The sequence below is a fragment of the Mesoplodon densirostris genome, chromosome X (genome assembly GCF_025265405.1).
Source record: "Mesoplodon densirostris isolate mMesDen1 chromosome X, mMesDen1 primary haplotype, whole genome shotgun sequence".
NCBI classification, from domain to species: Eukaryota; Metazoa; Chordata; class Mammalia; order Artiodactyla; family Ziphiidae; genus Mesoplodon; species Mesoplodon densirostris.
The window spans coordinates 7,730,343-7,746,853 of NC_082681.1; the positions used below are offsets into that span (position 1 = coordinate 7,730,343).

General features: G+C 39.3%; 1 protein-coding gene across 1 annotated transcript in view; it reads right to left on the reverse strand.

The window, feature by feature from the left end:
• The window catches only part of FMR1NB (FMR1 neighbor), a 68,197-nt gene that overhangs the window by 25,989 nt on the left and 25,697 nt on the right, over nt 1-16,511 (reverse strand). The window contains exon 5 of the mRNA XM_060086381.1: nt 11,520-11,644. Coding sequence (XP_059942364.1) covers nt 11,520-11,644 — 125 coding nt within the window. The remainder of the gene's footprint in view (nt 1-11,519; nt 11,645-16,511) is intronic.

A 16,511-nucleotide genomic window follows, 5' to 3' on the forward strand; every position in this document is an offset into this window, starting at 1 on the left:
GACTATTCAGTAGTGCAACCTGTGCCTCCCCTCGACGCCACTCTGAACTCCTCTCCTTCTACTCTTTTACTCTTTTTCCACAGTATTTATGACATTCTAACATGCCATGTAATTTACTTATTTATTATGCCTACTGTTTCTTCTGTCTTACCCCCCTCCTCACCAGAATGTAAGCTTCTTGATGGCAGGGCTCTTTATTGTGTCCCATAATGTATCCCAAGCACCCAGAACAGTGCCTGGAATATAGTAGGTGCTCAATAAATATATACTGAGCGAATGAACAAATCTGCTCTAGTTCTTCCAGAAAAAGTCACTGACACTGCTGTTCTTGTCCTTGAGAAAATTCTACGCTCAGGATGCTGTCTTCCAGTGCTCTCAACCTGGAGCTTCCATTCAGTCCTCATTGCACTTAATGCTATGTTCCAAGGAGAAATAAAGATGCTCTTCTCTCCACAGGACTCCATCCTAGTCTATGGGGCCAGTTAGAGGAACACAGGCACTCTGTTCACTCATTCATCACCAAGATTCTGCCTCCAGGGGTCAGACATAAACCAAAATCCCCCAGGAGCTAGACACAAACCAAACTAGGCCCCATGGCCTAGGTAACAAACCTATGAAAACGGATGTCTAGATATGTCAGAATCTTAGTTTTTACTCAGATATAAACGTCTGCCACATATAAAATGAGGTGATTGGATGAGAATGTTTGGTCTTTTCTAGTTCTCAATGTTCTTATTGTATTTAAACTTAAACAGTTAAGGTCAATTTTCTAATGTACTAATTATTTTAACTCTCATTTCAAATATGATCCTCTACTTTAAAAAACTGTGAGTCAAATTGCCTAAAAACTGTTCTGTGAGCTATTTTATCACGGACATGCATCCCCTATCTGTCTATACTAGGTGAAGGACTTGACATTCTGACTGATTCAATTCATTAGGTGATTTTTTCACCCTCCAGTGAATCAACTGGTCATTTGACTGAACTGTCTAAATAAAGCCACTGTAGAAGAATGTTTTAGAAGGCCATTTTTCTAACTGAAGCAAGACACTGCAGCCTATATAAAAGTGAAAATGAATAAGGCTCCTAAGGCTATATTTAGCTTTCTATCGTCTAACGCATAATTTGGCAAGGCACACAGATGTCAGTCAGCCCAAACCTCTTCTCCCAGCCTTGGTACTCAACTAAGACAAAGTAGACAGGATATCTGGGGGTCGTGTTGGCTTTTCCTGGGAGATGCTAGCCTACATGACCTATTTTTTGTTGTTGCTGTTTCTCTATGTTTTTATAATTCTGAATTTCTGGGGAGTTGCAAAGAGAACAAAGGGGGGCCTACATATCCTTCACCCAGGTTTCCCCAATGGTTACATCTCACATAGCTATAGTATAATACCTGAAACTAACATAATATGGAAATCAACTATACTTCAATAAAAACAAACCCAGGAAATTGACATTGGTACAATGTGTGTGTATAGTGCAATGTCATTTTATCACATATACGGGTTCATTGTTACCATCACTGCCATCCGGATGTGGAACTATTCCATCACCACAAAGATCTCCCTAGTGCTACTCCTTTATAGTTACACCCACCCTCCTCCTCTCTACATAACCTATTTTTAAGGAATATACTTCCTCAGGCAGGATTTCCCTATTTTGACGCACGTTTATACCTAAAAATTCCAAGAACTGACCTCCATCATTTTCATGACCAAGAAATCCCTGACAGCTCATCAAAGCTCTGTTTTGAGCCTGGGCTCACAGATATCACAGATATCTCTCAACCACAGATATCAGTTTGCTTAATTAACGTAAAAAATCTGAGATATATCAGAGCCTTTCTAGGGATATTTAACATTCAAATACATTTTAGTTAACTTATTCTATTCTTGCCCTGGTTAAAGCATCATGGATTTTTAAAAATCCCCTTGGTAAGTGATTGTTTAAAATGCCTGCTACAATGATCTAGTTACATGCTCAACAAGACAATGTAATCTGGATCCAGGGGTCTGAGGAATAACATTTGATCACTTTCTCTCTCCAATGAGAGGAGTCACACAATGTAAAAAAAGAAAAAGAGCTATGGGTTACAAGTGTTTAAAATACAAACCGTCTCACTACAATGGAAGCATTCTCCCTGTGTTACCTCTCCCAATCTTCACCATTTTTCTTCTTCTACCCTACCATCCTTCCCCCTTTCCAGCTGCTCATCCTATAAGATTTCTTTTCCCTCCATTCAGAGTAATCTCCTCTGAGATTGAAGTCAATTCTATCTGCAGAAGTTCTGCTAGCTATCTCAAAAATTTTCAAAGATACAAATACATGACATATTTTTACAGTAAAAATAGTACCCAACTATAGAGTTGTGTAGTCTGCTTTTTTCACTCTGCACATGAACATTATCTCATGTCATTAAACATTTCATTATTCTTAAAGGCTTAATAAGGAAAATTCTGGCAAAAGTACACATTGAGCTGATGTGGATCCATACCTTATGCTAAAGTTATCTAGAAATGCTGGATAAACTGTAATACTCAAACAAATTTAAATACATGAGGGAAATACATGAAGGGTCATGAGGGAAGAAAGAAATCAGAGCCAGAACTACGGTGCCTATCTCAGGTTTAGCATGGAAAGTCCTGCATCCAGGGAAATCTCTCAGTCCTGGGCAACCTGGACAGTGGCCATCCTTGCCCAGAGCAATAAGTAAGAGGAAGCTGACATACAATGGATCTGTAGGCATATCAGGCCTGATAAGGACTCTAGGGGATAGATCCAGTACTCCTAAGACTCTCTTATTAGTCCCAATTATTTGTAGATTTTCTTGAATTGTCTATGTAAATGATAATATTTGTATGCAAATAATGGTGGTTGCCTTTTAGTCATTACAACTAATTTGTTTCTATTATATGATTCTTTGGCTAGGCCCTCTAGTATTATGTTAAATAGCAGCTGTGATATCAGGCATCATTGTCCTGTTCTTGACCTCAAAGGGAATGCCTCTAAACTTTCTCCACTAAGTATGTTTTAGTTTACTTTCATAAGGTTAGGGGAGTTCCCTTCTATTCCTAGTTTGCTAAGATTTTTTAAAATCATAAATGGGTGTTGATATATATCAACTGCTTTCTTCACCTTTTCAGAAAATCGTAACATTTTTCTCCTTCAGCCCATTAATGTAATTCTATTCCTCTGCATTCCAGCACTGAAACATCCTTGCACTCTTGGAACAAAGCCTACTTAATACATTGTTGGATTCGGTACACACACACACACACTTGTGGGATTTTTGTATCCATGTCCTGAAGTTAAATTGGCCTCTAATATTCTTAACTTGCACTATCTTCTTCTGGCTGTGTTATCTACAACACACTAGCTTCATAAAAGTGATAGACAGCTTTTTCTGTTATTCTTTTTTAAAAATTATTTATTTATTTATTTTTTGGCTGCGTTGTATCTTCGTTGCTATGCACGGGCTTTCTTTAGTTGCGGCAAGCAGGGGCTACTCTTTGTTGCAGTGTGCAGGCTTCTCATTGCAGTGGCTTCTCTTGTTGCGGAGGACGGGTTCCAGGTGCGCGGGCTTCAGTAGTTGTGGTGCACAGGCTGTTGCTCCGCAGCATGTGGGATCTTCCCGGACCAGGGCTTGAACTCATGTCCCCTGCATTGGCAGGTGGATGTTTAACCAGTGTGCCACCAGGGGAGCCCCTGTTATTCTACTTTCTGAAACAATTTGTGTACGATTGGAGCTATCTGCTCTTAAAATTTTAGTAATATTCACCTAAAAAATTGGGGTCTGACCTGGGAGGCAATGAAGGAAATGTTAAGAGTGCAACTAGAAGCCTTTAGCCTAACCACTCTGGCCTCTGCAGGCCCTGGGCATCTCCCACATTTCCCTTCATATACTGATTCTGCCCAAAGGCCTTTGAAAGGTTTTCAGTTACGTTTGACACTGAGTTCTATTAACTTCCCTATCACTTTTTTGGCATTGACAGGGGTGAAGGTGGGGGAAGGATCCATATACGATAACTTGGTTTGCCATATGTCACAACTATTCCCCAAGTTGTACCTGGGTGTGCAACCTATGCAGTCACACAAGGCCCAACTCCTAGAACAGCCTTGTGCTTGGCTTAATGCTCTGTCACCGCCATATTGAAATTCTTAGTAATTTTGAACATGGAGCCCTGCATTTGCATTTTGCACTAGGCCCCACACATGCTATAGCCAGTCCTGCTATTCCTGGATACCTTTTGAGTTTCACCTCCCTCTGCTTGGTCTCCTACCCTGAAATTATAACCCATGTACAGCTATGTTTTCTTAGCAAGTCTCTGAGATCTGGGGCAGGCAGCAGTTAACTTGGATGGTCCACATATTACAGCTAATATGTAAGGCTCTAAATTCAGCCTGGCAATTCCACAGTAGGTATTATGAGTTTCCCAGTCCTCCTAAGGGAAAGTTGTGCATCATTTAGACCATAGACAAGAAATAGTCACAAAATGCCATAATGAATAAAATGTGCCTTTATTACACTAAAGAGAAGCCCTTATTTTATGGGGAGCTTCCATTGTCTGTGACGGTGACATTCAAGAGAGATCTGGTCCTCATTTTCCAAGTGACTGAACTTTACATCTATACAGATTCTTTTTTATTTTTTGGTTGTGCTGCACAGCATGCAGGATCTTAGTTCCCCGACCAGGGATCGAACCTGTGCCCCCTGCAGTGGAAGTGCAGAGTCAACCACTGGAACGACAGGGAAGTCCCTCTAACCAGATTCTTTACCAACGTTTGGTTGGCCAGGGATTCAGGTGTAAGATCTTTTACCGTTTGGTGATTTTTGGTTTAAACTCTCAATGCCCATGGAGTTTGGGAGAATGTCTATCACCTCGGGTTTTAAAGCAGTCACACGAATCAGTTTCAGTTCAGGCTCTGCATCAGAGGTACTTCTCACTTAACTAGCATCTTTTCATTTGGAACAAATATGGTAATGGCTCGAGGGAAATGACTCTGTGACTGTTAAGGTTTGCATGCTAGTGACATGCTTATGATCCATCTCTTTGTAGGGCTTGATCATCTGTGTCAGACACGACTTAGTAGTGCATTAGGTACTGGGGTTGGAGACAGCACTATGAACCTTATTTCCTTCCCACTCTTGTGAGGGTCCCTTTGGCTTTTAATGTTTAATAATAACAACCCTCAACTGCTTCAACTTTTCATCTCTGCTCCAGCATTTATCTTTAATTGTTCGGCTGCCACTCTATGCTCACATTCTTTCCCCTCCCATTACCCGCTTAGTGGTAATCTCTGTCAGTGTACCCTGCAACTCAGCTTCTAATTTGTTAAACAGAGAACAGTTGCAGATGTTCCTCTCTACTGCTTTCGGAGTACTGTTTGTTTCAGACTATGCTTATCTTCTGCATAGACTGCAGCAGCTTTTGCTAAAATCTCAATCTTATATTCTAAAATATTTGTTTCCTTATGGAGTTGTCTTATTACTTATTTCTACCCAGAGAATTTTTTTGGCTGTTCTTTTTCATTTAGTTTTCCCTGAAGGCAGTTCTTAAATTTTAGAGAAGCAGTATTAGATTCTTGGGGAATAGCCTTAAAAACAACCACTTGTTTTACTGAACTCTGGTGATCATTCGTTGTACGGTTTGACTTTTTTTTTCTAAGATTTTGGTTCATCTTGGAAGTACCTGTTCATCATAGCAAAAATGAAGAACACCACAAAAACATCTGTTTCTAATCCAATCATCCAAGAGGTATTTTATTTGTTGCACACTTACTATGTGCCAGACACTGTCCTAGACACTTGGGATGCATCACTGAACAAAACACATAAAAATCCCTGCCCTCAGAGAGTTTATATTCTGGCAGGAGAAGGCAAATAATAAACAATAAGCATAATAAATGACTAAATTATATAGCATATTCACAGGTGATAAATGCTATGGAAAAAACAGAGCAGGGCAATGTGGAGATCAGGAGGGCAAGTTGAAACTTCCTTACCTCCCCAGTCTTTATACTCAATGTTCCATCTACTCTCCTATCTTGAAAAAAATTACTCTCCCCATTCTGTACTACCAATGAATCACTGTACCATTGTTTCTGATTCCTTTCACAGTCAAATTTCTTCAACAAGTTGTCTACACTCTTTGCTTTCACTTTCTCACTTCCCAGTTATCTGCAACTCAGTTATCTAGCTTCTGCTCCTACTTCTTCACTGAAACTATTGCCAAAGTCACCATTCATTTCCATGTTACCAAATCCAGTGGAAATGAATCCAAATTTTGATACTTTTGAGCACTCCTTCCTCCTTGAAAAGTGTCACCCTGTTGGATTTCATTATATTGCTCTCTTCTGCTTACCCTCCCACTTCTCAGTCTCCACTGACAGCTACACTACTTCCGACCATCCTTTAAATGCTTGTGATGTTTGTGTTCCTCTGGATTCTATTCCAGTCCCTTCTTTTTTTTCTTATTCTTTCTGGTTGGAATCAATCATTCACTGTGATTTCAATTACCATCTATATACTGATGACTCTAAACTTTTATATCCAACCAGGCCTTTCTCCTGAGCTCCAGAACCATGTATCTAACTGCCTACTAGTCATATCTACCTGGATGGTCCATAGGCACTTAAAACAGCCCATCCAAAAATGACTCATCTCCCCCTGCCAAACCTGCCCTTCTTCTCACTGTTCCAGCTCAGCACCATCTTTCCAGTTGACCCATCATTTAGAAACCTGAAATTAATACTCTCTTTTCAGCACCCTAATTTCTTCCCCCACACACATTGATCACCAAGTCCTATTGATGCTACATGCTAAACAGCTCTCAAATCTACTTCTATCCACAAGTGCCACTACTCTAGCCGAGGATACCATATTTTCTCATCTACATTAATACAACGGTCTCATAACTGGTTCCCTTGACCCCAGTGTTGCTCACTCCCAACTTCTCCACACAGTAGTCAAAGTGACCTCTAAGGATTAGATCTAACCATACCATTCCTTTGCTTGAAACCCTTCATTGGTTCCCGCCAACCACAGGATAAAACCCAACCCTTTAGTGTGTGTTATAAGTTCTTCTGATTTAACATCTAAGTCAAAGTTGCTGCCATCCTGAACTATCTGCAGTGCTCCAAATACTCCATGCATTTGGGCCTTCATACCTGAAACACTCCTTCCACCACACAGTGATTCCATGGTGAACGCTTGTTCATCCCTTGTACCTTTCATTTTATGTCGCTTCCTGAAGTCTGGGCTACTGTGCCTGCCATCTGCTCCCATAGAACTTGGTACTCCTCCCATCACAGCCCTGTCATTACTTCTTTACCTGACTTCTTCCCCAGCTGGATGGTGAGCTCCGTGACGGAAAGGCTAAGTCTATCTTGCTCATGATTATATCCCCAGTACATAGCCTAGCAGGGGCTAAATCAATGTTTGTTGAATGAATGAGCAATAAGCCCAGGTAAACTTGAGCACTACACATTTCAAAGAGGAACGTAAATCATAAAAAAAGATACAAATTTTTTTAAAAATCAATTTTACGTATGTCACAGAACACAACTGTTTTCTTCAAAAAGTAAATATAAGATAATAACAGTGTTCAGCTCTGGGTAGTGGATTATGGTTGAGGTTTTTTCCTTTCTTCCACAAAGCCTTTTTACCAAATTGTCTATAATGAGTGTGTCTTACTTTTATGGTGGAAAAAATAATGTTATAAATTATCAACTACAAAGAACCCTAATATAAAATATTTTTACCTCTTTCCTCAAAACAAAGAGTGCAATATACAGTGAAATATGATCACTGGGTTTTTTCTACCACTTTGCTTGAAGGTGAATAACAACATGAAATCTCTGCTTTATTTAACACCAACAGAAGTATATATGTTGGTAACATAACCCAAGTTGCAAAAATCACATCACTATCTAGGACCTGATATGCAAGCAGTGCTTTTCATATGGTTTTTAAAATTCTGTAGAAGCTATTTTTAATAAGAATTCGGATTCTGGTTGGATGCACAAAAACTGAATTATATCTTTATTTTACGTTTAGAAATAAACACAACAAAAAGAAGAACTTTTATCCTTCTAAAACACTCCATCAGGTTTGGATCACTGGGACAGTCTCCTCTGCTCTGAAAGACGTGTCCTTCTCAACGGGAAAATGCTACAGGAGAAAAGTAAAGTAGAGTTAAACAACTTGAAAACTAGTATACACACATCACACTTTGCTATAGAAGGAACTGACTGCGACAAAGTTCTCAAATTCTATATATTGAATGCTATGATTAACTTAGTTATTTTCAGTTTGCCAATGTATCATCTTATTACAGTGAGGCATACAGACTAAATACACTATAGCAGATACCATTACAATGACAATTTCTGAATAGCAAAGTTAACTTCCATGCCTCAGAGAATGACCCACAGAAATCAAGTTTTGTTAGTCTAGTTATAATGTCATATGTGTGCATACACGCATGTGTGTGCATATATTGGGTTGGCCAAAAGTTTCGTTCATTTTTTTCCATAAGATGGCTCTAGTAGCGCTTAGTTGTCTTTAACTTCATTCGAAACCATTTTGTTAGATTGTATTGTGACAGATGTCATATCAGCATGCATTTTAAAAAAACTTAACAAAAGTGGTGAATTTTTGTGTAGCCATTTTAATATTGAAGATGGAAGAAAAAAAGCAACATTTTCTGCATATTATGCTTTATTATTTCAAGAAAGGTAAAAAAAGCAACTGAAACGCAAAAAAAAAAACAAAAAACGATTTGTGCAGTGTATGGAGAAGGTACTGTGACTGATAGAACGTGTCAAAAGTGGTCTGCGAAGTTTCGTGCTGGAGATTTCTCGCTGGACGATGTTCCACGGTAGGGTAGACCAGTTGAAGTTGATAGCGATCAAATCGAGACATTGAGAACAATCAACATTATACCACGCAGGAGATGGCCGACATACTCAACATATCCAAATCAAGTGTTGAAAATCATTTGTACCGGCTTGGTTATGTGAATCGCTTTGATGTTTGGGTTCCACATAAGTTAAGCGAAAAAAACCTTCTTGACCATATTTCCACATGTGATTCTCTACTTAAACATAACAAAACGTTCCAGTTTTTAAAACAAATTGTGACAGGTGATGAAATGTGGATACTGTACAATAATGTGGAACAGAAGAGGTCGTGGGGCAAGTGAAATGAACCACCATCAACCACACCAAAGGCCGGTTTTCATCCAAAGAAGGTGATGTTCTGTATATGGTGGGATTGGAAGGGAGTCCTCTATTATGAGCTCCTTCTGGAAAACCAAACGATTAATTCCAGCAAGTACTGCTCCCAATTAGACCAACTGAAAGCAGCACTCGACAAAAAGGGTCTGGAATTAGTCAACAGAAAACACATAATCTTCCACCAGGATAATGCCAAGACCGCATGTTTCTTTGATGACGAGGCAAAAACTTAAAAAACTGTTCCCTGGCTGGGAAGTTCTGATTCATCCACCATATTCACCAGACATTGCACCTTTGGATTTCCATTCATTTCGGTCTTTACAAAATTCTCTTAATGGAAAAAATTTCAATTCTATGGAGGACTGTAAAAGGCACCTAGTTACCTATGAGCTTCAGGAGCTAATAGCGTGCTACAGTGACACTCCAACTGTCAGAATGAGAGTAGCCGAGTAGCAGAATTTTGAGTGTCAGGTTATACTTGGGCGGGGCGGGCTGAGGGGTACAACTGACCAAGAAAAGAGTCGTCTTGAAAATACACTGGTGGGGGAGATACTCGTAGAGGGGTACACTGAGCTAATCCTCCCAGCTCTTTAGGCGTGCTGGAATGTGTTTTAAAAGGTGGAAAGAAAGAGTCCTAATTTTAGGAAGTAGTCCACAGATTCATGCTGTCATATTATAGATAAAGCTGCATAAGTTTACAAGTCCACATAGATATACCTACCAAAAAAACAAGAAAAGCAGCTATTCTGAGACCTTTTCTGAGGATCACTCAGAGGTTTTAGGTTAAAAAAGAAGCATGTTCAGGATGTTTTAAGCTGTGTAACACACCTGAAGTTGTCACCAGGGTAGGGACAGGGTGCTACTGTTAACTTTTCTGCAAACTTACTGGTTTATTATTTCTTAGTGGAAACTTTTTTTCCTTAAAATAAAAATAACTTTTCTTTGCTCAAAAAGATAAAATGTTTTGGGAAGATGGAATTATGAAGTTGCCTGAAAAATGGCAGAAGGTAGTGGAAGAAAAGGGTGAATACGTTGTTCAATAAAGTTCTTGGTGAAAATGAAAAATTTGTCTTTTACTTAAAAACCGAAGGCACTTTTTGGCCAACCCCCAATATATGTGCATGTGTGTACTGCACTAAAGTTATACAAAGTAATATACAGGTATGTGTAATAATATACATGTATTATTATTATATATACTTATGTATTACCTTGTATAAATAATACATCAATTACATACATATATATAATACCTTGTATAAGGATTTTCTTTTGTTTCCTCTGAGATAAGTCACTTTTCCTATTCATCTAGTCCAAATCTCCATTTTTCAGCTTCATGAACTGAGCCCAGGAAAGTTAAGGGACTTGCCCAAACTCCCACCGTAAATAACAGGAGAACTGGGACTAAAGCCAGAGTCTCCTGACGCTCAGTTTAATGGTCTGTTATTCTACTCCTCTCCTTCTCCATAACTGAGGCTAGAAATCAACCTTAAATTTGCGTAATGCACTGCAATTTTCAAAGCATTTTCACATATGCTTAAGCTACACACATACACACACACACCCCCACAGCTGATGGTATCAAGGCTAAGTTACTTGCCCATGGAAATGCCACTACTTAATGGCCTGAGTCTCCTGACTCCCAATCTAGTACCCTATTCCTTGAAGTATACTTCTTTTCTCACAAACCATTTTATTCTTACTGGGCCCTTGGTAATTACTTTGGGAGGAGACCCAGGCCAAGGCTAGGGGATCTGTAAGTCTGCGCAAGTGAAATGAGGCCCAGGTAGTCCCCTGGTGTGTGATTCTGGGATCCCCTCTCTGAACCTCTTCTAACACTGGACTGTGTACGTTTGGGGAGCAGGTAGCTGACACTACACCTAGGATCCAGGATTTGATCTCAGATTTGTCAGACTCCTGAGGCTATGCTTCTTCCCCTGGATATGCCATGTGGTCAACACACATGGAGGATCATGGTCATTATTATTTAGCAAGGGTGTCTATCATGGAGCTTCGAGTCAGGGCAGGCAGATTCCATTTCTTTGTTTTCCTGAAGGGCTGAACTATGTATACCAAATAATATGGCACCCAAACCACCTAGCACATTTCTTGTCCACCTTCCTCCCATCCAAATATCCCTAGTGATAATATTTGTTTCAGAAGCTGATACTCCTGTGGTCCAAACATTTGTGGGATAAAAAAAATAGGCATCAATTGAACCAAGATGTTGATAACAAGAATCAAATATTAAATACTTCAACTTTATATCCTATTGTCATTACCTTTGGTCTCCTGTTCCTTTTCATCACCTAACCCTTCCTCATCTGTTGCTTTCCCTAACATTTCACCATCCCTCTTTAGTTTACTTCTTCGGTTCTTCAAAGCCTTTAAAATTCTGTTGACTTTCCTTCGTAAAGGATTGGCGCATGTGGTGCAATATTAAAAGTTCAAAGTGAAACCTTACTTCTCAACAGTGACAGAACAATAACAATGGTGGGTTATAAGGAAAAGGCTATTTGCTCACATAACTCTTTACACATTCCCACCTAACTGTTTAATTCCAGATTTAATAACTCTGATAGAAAGTATTATACTTGGCTCGCTCATATTTATCATTGTAACCATAATTATTATTCTATATAGCATTATTTTCATCATTGGATCCTCTGCAACAGGAATGCCATCCTACTTCCCTCTGCTGACATCAATGTTACCCACCCTTCAAGATCCAGCTTATATATTATTTGTCTAGATAGCCTTCTCTTTCACTCTTAGCCTATAGGGATCCCTCTCTCTTATGAACTTCAAAACTAAATAGTAATAGTTCACATTACATGATCATCTACAATTTTACAATTTCACACTCACACTCACTATTGCTATCATTGGGTATTCAATCCTGTTCTTCCTTGCATTTGTGTGGACAGTGGATGGAGGTGGGTACTTGAGAGCCTCTCACAGGCCAAGAACTTGGCCAGGTGCTTTACATATTTTATCTTATTTAATCCTCACGACAGCCCTATAAGGTGCAAATGATTAAACTGGGGCTTAAAGAGGTAAGATAATTCATCCAAGGTCATACATAGCTGGTAAATAGAGGTGTTACTAGTATTTGAACCTATGCCTGTCTGACTCAAGTACAGACGTTTTCTATTAGACAACACTGCAGCATTAGCAAATAATGACAAATAACAGCAGGTATGATAGAATTCCTGCATGCCAAGGCCTGTGTATAAGTACTTCATGTGCATGATCTTATTTAGTTGATGAGGCAGGTACTATTTCTGTCATTTCCATTTTTCATACAGGGAAATTGAGGCACTGAGAAGGAAGGTAATTTGTCCAAGGTCACCAGACTACTCAGTACTAGAGGCAGGATTCAAATCCAGACCTGCTTAAATCTAAAGCACAATCTCTTACCCACTACGCTACTGTAGCCTATTTTGTCTACTGTTGTCTTATTTTTCCCCTCAGAGCTTGGAAATAACTTCAGGCTAGAGCTTTACCATGTAACTTCATATATCCCACAGAGCCTGGTAACCCAGTGAGGACTCAGGAAATGTTAGTTGATATTTATGTTTACAGAGCTTTCACTTTCTGAATACCTAAAAACAATCCAAGGAAAAGAAACAAGAATGCCCAAAGCAGAGGTAAGGATGGAAACCCAAAAGAGAAAGAAAGAAAGATTTGCATATAAGATTATGAAGAGGTAATGATAGATACATATTCCTACCCTCAGCTCAATGCTAGATAGCGTACAGAAGAGGATACCTGGCCCCGACAGTGCTACTTAGCTATACAGGTTCTGTGCATGTGGGGCCCAAAGATAGAAAATCCTGATTTTGACATGATGACTCTGAAGGTAATACTCACTTTTCTCCCCTAAAACTACATTACTGGGTTGTCATTGAGCTCCACTAGCTAAGGCAGATATGGAGCAAATAAACACCTTTTTCTCAATTAATCATAAAAAGTCTCCAGGCATAAATGAAACAGTGGGTGAAGGCCAAAAATACATTTATATGATTTACCTATGGTCTATTTACATTGCAGTGCTGTTAACTGCAGTCTCAAAAAAAAAAAAAAAACCCTGAAAAAATTACATAGTTCTCAGTCCCCTGGGGCTATATGTGTTTCAGAATGCAGAATATTTTGGATTTTAGAAAGGTAATATGACATGATATACTGCATATTACATGACACTCTCATGGGGTCTAGGGCAGCATCTCATGATCAAACAGTAATATTTCTACAACAAAATATATGAATATTCACTCTAAGCATTAAATAATGACTAGAAAGTGTCTCAGGTCAGGTCAGATCAGGTTTTGCTGCCAAGTGAGTTAGGAAAGAAGTTTGAGGTTTACAGAACTTCTTGAATTTCAAAATTTTAGATAAGAAATTAGGGACTTATACTTTTTACCAATGCTGTGACTTCAATACATCTTACTTCACATAATTAAAATGACTATGTTTTCTTTACCCACAGATTTTATTTTAAATTTAATGGTGTACATTTCCCCTTAATTAACAAAGAAAAATGCAACACACAGCCTTATTATTTTAAAACTCACTGCACTGGTTTAGGTTGCAGAGGACTTGGTATTAGGTTTAACCTTCTAACATTACTGAGATCCAAAGTTACATTTTCTACCCAATATCTAATGAGAATGCTCAAGGGGGAAAGTAGGGGTGAAATTATTTGTTCAGTGTCCTAGACGTGATTTTCTTCTTTTCATATAAAATGTCATATATTGTCACCAGCATACTCACACTTGAAGTATACAGATCAACTTATCCAATACTCATTCACTCACTGACACATCTGCTCATTTATGAAATTAACGCTATTCTAAATAGCGAGACATAAAGATGAGTAAGACATGGGACCTGCCCTCAAAGGAGCTTAAAACTTAGAAGGGAAGGCAGATATATAGGCTGATAATTATATCACATTGAGATAATCCAAGAAGAGGTAAGCAGAGGTTGGTAGAAGACAAACAGGAAGAAGCCTGACCCGATCTGGGCAGTAGGTTTGGGGTAAGCTTCCTAGAGGAGGTGACATCTAATATGAGGCCTGCATTCTGGGTGGAGTGAGCCAGATAAAGAAGAGTGGAGATGGGGAGATATATGACAGCATTTCTACCAGTGGGTAGGTACACTGTGTGAAAAGCTCAGAGTGGCAAGGCAGCAAGTTGTTTGTAAGCATCAAGTAGAATAGTGTGGCTGGAAACACTAAGTAGGCCCACTGGGAATTTCTAGTGATACATATCTATACAGTTGTGAGACTCTATTTCCTCTAGGAATTCCCAAAAGCTTAGATGTAGAAGCAGAGAAGTGGTGTGGATTCAATTTCAATGAAGCAAAGGAGCTGGAAAGACTGTATTAATGTAACAGGCAATAGGATCCAGGGTAGATAAAGAAATCAGATGATGTTAAAAAGGTAGAAGACCAGGGGAAAAGAGAGCGTTAAAGAGTCTGGAGGTCTCAATGGAAACAGGGGTAGCAAAAGTAAAGAGAGGAAAAACCTAGAAAACAAGGCACCCCCCCTCCATGGTCAAAGAGTAGGATTTTGAAGTGTAAGATTTCAGAGACTCATAGGTTCAATTTTTGACGAATGATAAGGTTCAGGATATGGACACAAAAATGGGTGGCCAATGCAGAGTGCAGGCAAGAGTCCTCAGAACTGAGTACATCAGGGAAGTCTAAGGCTATAGGCTTAGGTGGCTCATAGCATGGACAGTGAGGCTATCCAGGAAAATGATCAGATGGAGAATACAACACCTATCAAGTGCCTAAACCAAATAGGAGCTCAATAAAGATATGCAGAAAGAATGAATGAATAAACGGTTCAACTAGAGAATCTAGTGCAATTCCAAATGGGCTGTGTGCCAGATTCATTTGGGGTGCTTTAAAAATATAAATTTCAGGGCCTCCCTGGTGGCGCAGTGGTTAAGAGTCCGCCTGCCGATGCAGGGGATACGGGTTCGTGCCCCGGTCTGGGAGGATCCCATATGCCGCGGAGCGGCTGGGCCCATGAGCCATGGCCGCTGGGCCTGCGCATCCGGAGCCTGTGCTCCGCAACGGGAGAGGCCACAACAGTGAGAGGCCCGCATACCGCAAAAAAGAAAAAAAAATAAAAAAAATAAAAATATATAAATTTCAGGACCAAACCTCAGACTTACAAAATCGGAATCTCTTGGGTAAAGCCCGGCAATCTGTGTTACTAAATATTCCTAAGGTTACTTCCACAGAAGCCATCTACAGTCCACAGTTTGAGAAACACTGATCTAGTGGGTTGATTTTTCCATGTTTCTTAATAAACTATAATTCATTAATATAAATATAAATTATTTAAGATAGTTAAAGAACACAACATCAGTTTTCTAGCTAGGAAAGCTTGTAAGTTTAACTTATTATTTGCAACGTCACAAAACAGTCATAAAATCCACAGAAATGACTAACTAGATTATTCCAATAATTATTTACTGATTTGCTTACCACATGGTCTAGAGATCAGTGGTTCTCAAACCGGAGTGTACATGAGAATCACTTGTTGGGCTTGTTAAAACACAAATTGCTGGACTTTAAACCCAGAGTTTCTGATTCAGTAGGTCTGGGGTGGGGCCTGAGAACATGCGTTTCCTTACATGTTCCAAAGGGATGATGATGATACCCGTGCAGAAACCCCATTTGGGTATCCCCAGTTCTAGACTCAAAGAAGTATGAAGCTTGGCCCCAGTGTCCTCACAGAGGTTACAATTTAGCTAGAGAAAGAAAACAAACAATAGGAAACAAAGGATAATTACATGTTAGATTATGTGGATAAGAATACCAGCACAGAAAGAGGTTTTAAGACAAGACAAAACACTGGAATCTGGAGCAGTTGCAGAACACTTCATGGAAGAGTTGGGGCAGCTGCAAATTTGAAGGTAAGAAAGAATTCAAACAAATGAAGAGGATGAAGAAGAACAATCCCAAGATCTAGGAAGAACACGGACAAAAGAAGAGAGGCAAGAATAAAGCCTGGGGTATGCCAAGAAAAGTAAAGAGAGTTCCCTGGCTGGAGCAAAAGATACATGGAGTATTATAAGAAATATTACTGGAGTTACAGAATGAGTCCAATACAGATGAAAGCCACAGCCCTTTGAGTGGACTTGAAGCAACAAGATGCTGCTGTTTTTATCTAACTTTCTTCCTATTTCCTATAGTAAAAAGAGAAAGAAATCGGAAGACAGATTGGAATCCTTGCTCTATCACTACGTAATCTTGAG